This window comes from Lycium ferocissimum, chromosome 5, assembly GCF_029784015.1.
Source record: "Lycium ferocissimum isolate CSIRO_LF1 chromosome 5, AGI_CSIRO_Lferr_CH_V1, whole genome shotgun sequence".
Classification (NCBI taxonomy): domain Eukaryota; kingdom Viridiplantae; phylum Streptophyta; class Magnoliopsida; order Solanales; family Solanaceae; genus Lycium; species Lycium ferocissimum.
In genome coordinates, this window is record NC_081346.1 from 65542488 (window position 1) to 65549749 (window position 7262).

The 7262-nt window shown below is 33.6% G+C and overlaps 1 protein-coding gene and 1 non-coding gene across 2 annotated transcripts; one reads left to right on the forward strand and one right to left on the reverse strand.

The window, feature by feature from the left end:
• The first annotated feature begins 349 nt into the window (after positions 1-349).
• Positions 350-423, forward strand: TRNAI-AAU (transfer RNA isoleucine (anticodon AAU)). The gene has a single exon. It is a non-coding gene; the product is annotated as a tRNA-Ile (tRNA).
• Positions 424-663: 240 nt separating this feature from the next.
• Positions 664-5886, reverse strand: LOC132058478 (wall-associated receptor kinase-like 20). Its single transcript, XM_059450967.1, has 4 exons — positions 5068-5886; positions 2753-2758; positions 2164-2229; positions 664-1727 (listed from the first exon to the last, which is right to left on the reverse strand). The coding sequence occupies exons 1-4, from the start codon at positions 5840-5842 to the stop codon at positions 664-666; spliced, it is 1911 nt and encodes a 636-aa protein (XP_059306950.1). The 5' UTR covers positions 5843-5886.
• Positions 5887-7262: the final 1376 nt, after the last annotated feature.

The following is a 7262-nucleotide window of genomic DNA, read 5'->3' on the forward strand; positions in this document are numbered from 1 at the left end:
CATCCTGACATATCCACCATGCCCTTATCTTCTTTTATTTATTTTGATGTAGTAGTTAACTCACAGTTTACACATGTTTCAATCAATAAAAAAAAAGTTCATTGGCTCATTGCTACCTATCAATCTTATTACTATAACATATGTGAAATTAAAGGGAAAACTTAAAATTAAAAACTTGGTCAATTTCTCAATACATTCTCCGCCTTCTTTTTCTTTAAGGTACATAGGAAAAATATAATATATGGAGTTTCAGTTTCAGATAAAGCTCTTTTATTTCGAAATAAATTTGTTTTGGTGAGGTAGGATTCCATATAGAGACATATAATATATTAAGAACTTTGCACAAAGAGGCCCATTAGCTCAGTTGGTTAGAGCGTCGTGCTAATAACGCGAAGGTCGCAGGTTCGAGACCTGCATGGGCCATTTGTCTTTTTTGATTTTTTTTTTTTATTAATCAACGCATCTATTTGGTGTCTTTAAACCTGTAAGCCATTAGGATTGAGACCATTGCAGATTTAGAATTTAGATCCACACAAAGTAGAAAAAAGATTGTGAATTGAATATGTAACAACATAACAATCATTCAATCAAGGCAACTAATTTATAACTAAGTGATGAACAAAATCAAAGATGAGATCATACTCTACCAATATTACAATATATCTAACTTTTTGAAGCCTGACCAGTAACAATACCAATAACATACTCAAGTTCATCAGCTACTTCTTTCATTGATGGCCTGTTTTGCCTCCTTTCATCTAAACAAGCTGCTGATAAGTTCCCTACAGCCTTAATTGTCTCCAGTTCAACTTTACTTGCTCCTCCTTTGATAAAAGGGTCAATCACATCCATCAATTTCTCTCCATCCATGATCCTTTTCATGTACACAACCAAATTCACATTTTCCTCGTCCCGATTAAAATCAATCGCCTTTTTAGACGTCAAAAGTTCAAGCAACACGACTCCAAAGCTATAAACGTCACTCCTATCCGTCAATTGAAGGTTCAAATAGTATTCCGGATCGAGATACCCCAACGTGCCCTGAGCGGACGTGTTAATATGAGTGTTCTCACTTTCGCTCAGCTCTATTAATCTAGAAAGTCCAAAGTCAGCAACCTTAGCGTCGAGCTTATTGTCCAATAAAATATTGCTCGACTTGACATCACGATGGTAAATCGGTGGAACGGCCGACGAATGGAGGTACGCGAGTCCTTCGGAGGTTTGTTGAGCGATTATGAGACGCCTTAACCAACTAAGCGGGGCCCACTCGCGGAGTCGAAACCCGTGGAGGTGCTCGAAAAGCGTCCCATTGGGAACATACTCGTAAATTAAAAGAGGCAACTCGAGCTCAACACAACAACCTAGTAATCTAACTAGGCCACGATGGTTCACTTGGCACAGGATTCGAACTTCGTTAAGGACTTGTAACGTGCCTTTAGCATTTCCGGGCTTTGCACGTTTGACTGCAATTATAGTTCCATCATCTAAAGTGCCTTTGAAGACTTCGCCAAATCCACCAGAGCCTAAAAGGTTTTCTTTGGCAAAATTGTTGGTTGATTTTTTAATTTCTTTTCCTGAGAAAACTTTAGCTGATTTTCCACTTGTATTGGCACTTAATATGTCCTCTCTTTCTTTGACTAGTAACCTTATAGTTCTTCTTTTTATGAGGTAACGCCTTTGGACTAGGAATCCACCTAAGAGCATGAGAAGCACTGAGATAACAGCAACTGAAAATGGAAAAAAAAAAAAGAAAAAAAGAAAGATAGAACATGTTAGGATGAATTAAGATAGAATGATGTAGACTACGACAAAATTGTGTAATGAATTAGTTAAGGAGTTTAAGTACCCCCTCAGTTCCGGTTTAAAGTGTGCGCATTTTTTAGTTTATTTAAAAAAGAATGACACGTTTTGAAATTTAAAAACAAAGTTATACTTCCCAGCCATTTTACCTTTAAAGAGAGGTTTTTATTATAATCATACAAACGTTAAACTCAGTTTTAAAGTCATAAGATTCGAAAGTTTTACAATCATACAAATGTTATAACAAGTTTAAAATCATATATTGTAAAAGTCTTTTTCCTTTTAAACTCTAAATCAATTCAAATTATGTCACGTAAATTCTAACGGAAAGATTAAAGTAATTGAGTAAGTGGTTGCAGTAACAAGAAAGACCTGAAATAAGAGTCGCTTTGTTCCTTCGAATTTTGCAAGCTGTGCCATGGCGACACTCTGTACAAATTAAGAAACAAATCAATTAAATTAGCTGTAGCAAGATAAAATATTGTTAGAAGTATGAAGCTACTTAAACATTCAAATTAGCCCACACATGTATGATCCAACAGTTGAAGGGGGTTTAGGTTTATTAACTGTATTTCTTCTCTGTTTTGTCCTTTTTTTTGGCATAGACTCTGTTAATAGTACACTCTGAATTTCTAGCACTTTTTTTTTTCTTGGTTCAAAATAAATGAATTTTTCAAAATCCAAGAGGTTATTAATCAATTTTATTCAAAGTTATCCTTCTATGTAATGGGTTTTTCAATTATTTTTCAGATCCCAACGCTGACTACTTCTGCTTTTAAGAAAGTTAACAAAAGGGAATATTACTATCAAATAACCCTTTCACTAGTGTAATTAATCAGCTTTCTTAAGCTAACCCCAAAAATTAGTGGGCCGGAGAGAGTATTAAATATTGCTCCCTCCGATCCAAAATAATTGAGGTTTTAAGTTTGGGTACATGGATTAAGGTATACACTAACTTCTAAAAGTTAAGAGGAGTTTTAACTTATATACCCTTAATTATGATTTTTTTATATCTTTAGGTAGACATAATTATTATGGGGATATGAGAATGTGTCGAGGGCAAATTTCGAAAAGAGACCTAAATTCTTCCTTAATTTTGTGAAACATCAATTATTGTGGACTAATTTTTTGAGGCTAAAACATTAATTATTTTGGACCGGAGAGAGTAATTAAGTCGCATAATATGCCAAAAAGGTGCAGCTCCCTGGTCAATTCAATTAAATATGTTTAACGTTTACCAGGGCTTTGAACTTAATTTGCAGGTGCCTGAAAATGAGTTCTTGTTTAATTTATGAAAGTTAGTATGATCATTCTTCCCTAGGCAGCAGTCATGTAGTGTATATTTGATTGGCCAGGAAGTAAGTAAAATTTACTTAGTTTATGTTTTCCTATTGATAGTACTCTCACCGTCCCCTATTACTTGGCCACATTATTAAAAATATATGTCTCAAATTACTTGTTCATTTATAAAATCAACATAAAATTAATTAAATTTTTCTCATTGTACTTTTAGTAAACAAGGATACAATATCTATGGCAAATCCCCAAACAATAGCCGATGGTCCAGTTTGATGAATTTAATATTATATTCTTCTTTAGAAAAAGCTAAAGTACAGAAGCAAATGAACAACTAGTTATTTCCTTTATTTTTTTTTGAAATCCAAGAATATATATCATGAGTAAAAGTCTCTATGTGGTCCAGTTGAGAAATTTGTTTTGCTTCGAAGATTTCACTGCAATTTATTTAATCTACGTTGTGTACTTCCCTACGTATGTAGAGCTATAATAAGTACTTAAGTTGGTTGTCAAAATCTAAGTCTAGACTAGAATTCTCAAACTTCAATATAATTTTGACAAAGAGTACAAAAATATACTACTCCCTCCATCCTAAAATATTAGTTATATTTCGCTTCTCGAGAGTCAAAAAAATGATACTTTTCGTGTTTTCGAATATCTAAATTTTGATTTTAAAATATCGAATTAATGTAATTCAATTTAGCACCAGAGATTAGTCAAATTGACTTTTGAGAAGTGAAACGTGACAAGTATTTTGTGACGGAGGGAGTATATCCGTTCTAATTTACGTGACATACTTTCATTTTTAATCTATCTCAAAAAGCATGTCATACTTTCTTAATTAGAAATAATTAAACTTTAAACTTCTCATTTTATCATTAATGAGATGATTTATAGCTCCACAAATGTCTCTGTCTTATTTTAAATCACAAGTTTCAAAAAAAAATTATTTTGCCCTTGAATTTCATGTCCAATCAAATATTGCCACATATACTTGAGTTTTTCTTACGTTAAATGTATATTGGTGTGTCTAGATAGAAATAAATTAGGAGTATACGTCGAATTCAGCAACATAATCTTGGTAAATCAAAAAAAGTTCCATGTTCTATACCCATCGGATCCCCAACTTTAATTTTTGTAATACTACTATAGCTCAAAGCACAACTTCCAATATTGAAGGGATAAGGGAAATGGAAGTCCATCTAAGTCCATCTAATTGGCACAATTCTACAAATTTAATTAATTAACCTTTCAAAGTTCGTGAATGAAAATTTCAATCAAGTTCATGCAGTTGAATCTTGGTGATTTCAGTAGCAATACAATAGGAGGGAGAAGACGAGAAGAGATTTGCCCAAGTATATGCGTTTTGAACCTTTCCTTAAAAAATTTATCTTATCTTGTCTTATCTTAAAAAGAAGGAAAAATTTAAAGAAATTACACAATTAACAATTTTTAATTAGATTTCACCTGAAATGATCATAGTATTAGGCTATTAGCTAACATGATAAGGCCGCATGAGACTGTTCATCATTCTATAAAACGAAAAAGTCTCCTAGAAAATAATAGAGGTACTCTCGAATTCCTTATTTCATTTCATGTTACATTATTTTTTTTAGTTGTTTCAAAACGAATGACATCTTAGCTGTGAAACTAATTTAACTCTAAATTTCTCAGTTTATCCTTAATGTTAACTACTGAGACGGAGCTAGAATTTCAACTTTATGGGTTCTGCACTCTAGAATAACAACTTCAAGTAATAATTACTAAGTTAAATTTAATAATTTTTTCAACACAAACACAATGTTTGGATTCGATCGAACCTGTAGCCAAGTTTCTACCTCTGCCACTGATGTTAAGGTAAATTTAAGATTGCGAGTTTCAGAAGTCTATTTATATAAAATTTCGAACTCAATAAAACAAGTTCACAGAAATAAAACGAAGGAATGATATCAAGTATGAGTTATTACTTACTTTGACAATATCCCTGTGCATCCCAATATCGGCCAGACTTGCAAGCACACCTCTTCTTTCCAGGATTTTTAGGATCAGCCAAACATGTTGAAAATTGCAACACATCACAATCCACTTCCTTCTTACAAGCAGGTGGATCTGGAATCTCCCACATCAATTCCAGTCCAGGTTGTGGCCATTTTTCAATTGGCAAAGAAATGTCCAAATTTACAAAACTTTGGTAAGCCATGCACCCATTGGGATTCAACCTAATCATAAACTCAGTTTGTGACCCTCCTGTCCTAAACATACAACACAAATTTTGACGCCTACAAGCAGCCCACTCTTGAAATTTATTCACATAAGGGTGACAAACACACGTAGAAGAACAATTTATCGGTGCTTGCAAGTGCAACATGTTGTCCGTGCAATTAAATAACAAGATTGTGTTACTTCCTGTTATGTTAAAAGGAAGATTTGGATCAAGTTGGAGGCCGTCAGAATAAAAATTGGACAATACACATGTATCGGGGTATAGCGTTGGTGTTTTAACAACCATTCTCTGGATTTGTGGGCTAATGGATGTAATAACGTACGATACATTTGTCATCGAATCGAACCATAGTGTCCCTCCACTGCACCGGACTTTGTACGATTGATCGCCACAATTTGGCCCCGTGCTTAACGGGTATGGCACCGGAGTTTTGCCACAATTGTCACAAATTAATCCACCCATTGCAACGTTGTATGAGAGTGTAACGAAAAATGTGATGATAAGTAATGAGTTTTTTTCCATTTGAAGAGAAAATTGAAGAATTATGTGAAGATGGAAACTGAAAACTGTTGGTCGTTTTATGGACTTTTTATTGATGGGGGTGGCAAGATTTAACCTCGTACAATTCAATTAAATAGTGGGAAATAGGGATTATCATGTTTATGAATATCAATGTCTCGAAAACAAGACGGCCGACATACGTAAGAAGTACACTAGTTGGTTTTTTGTAACACAGGTCAGAAACTTGTCAACTTGGAGTATTTTTGTATCTAGGTTTCCTACAAACGGGACAACTGTTTCTGAGGAAGATAGTAAGATCGGAGAGTGATCATTACTACATGGTTGGTTCATATATTATGACATAATTGTAGATTAGTATATTCTTCATGACAGCATTGGAACTTTCACATGCATGTGATCTATTGTGGTACGTTTGTGGGGTGATCTATTATTCTCACATGAACATCAAAGTGGCTATGATAACTTTTTTTCTTTTCTTTTTTGAGATGTAACTAGAGGTAGGAGCAAAATCTGATATCACGTTGAGAAATGAAGGATGTGATTTGGCAAAAAGAATGAGAGGCAGGATGTGATTTGGCAAAAAGAATGAGAGGCATTAGCAGGGGTCACTACTCCTGTAATAACTTTGGACTCAGAATGTCTTAATTAAGTTTAAACTGCACATGTAATATGCTAACTTCAGATATTTTAGTTTGGAGTTAAGTTTTGGCAAAGTCTAATTTCAAACTCGTCTCTCTCTCTCTCTCTTCCAACTTCCAAGTTCAAATTTCAAAATTTAAATTTAATGGATAATGATAATCCTCCACCTCCTCCTCCAATCCGAAATTTAAAACTTCAGATTGTGATTTCCAACTTCGGTCTTATAGGACAAAGGCCAAGAACTTTGAAGTTTATCTCTTCTTTAAATTTCTCCATCGATGCTATATAATAAGTTAAGCGGTTAAACATTAAAATCTTATAAGCTTCGGGTATTCTTTAAATAGGAGTCCTAAATACAACTATTTGCGCACTTGTCCCCGGATATGAGTGGAAAATTAGCTCATGAAAATGTGATTTACTTCGGACGAGTTAGACTGGATACATTTTTATGGCCGCAGGTAATTTGCGCACAACCCAAATCATCTCATCTTAACGTTGGACTTATTTGGCTTAATATTGGGTAAATTGACCCATAAAAGAGCTTGTCAAAAGTTTAGTACATCCATAATAAAGAGAAAAAAGTGTTATTCGTTTGATAATTAAACAAATAAATTATAACTTAGTTAGAGTTGAACGGATTGAGCTATAATACATTATATATTAGGTGATTTGCACAAACAAGAGTTTTTGGTCCCATCATATATATATATATATATATATATATATATATATATATTTTTTTTTTTTTTTTTTTTAAGAATAGATTCGCATAAGCATTGCC

Bases quoted from the DNA above. Each gene is read 5' to 3' on its own strand.
- LOC132058478 (XM_059450967.1), bottom strand. From the start codon at position 5,842: ATGGAAAAAAACTCATTACTTATCATCACATTTTTCGTTACACTCTCA. The intron at 1,728-2,163 runs GTTACTGCAACC...TTCCATTTTCAG, and splicing joins TCTTATTTCAGGTCTTTCTT to TTGCTGTTATCTCAGTGCTT.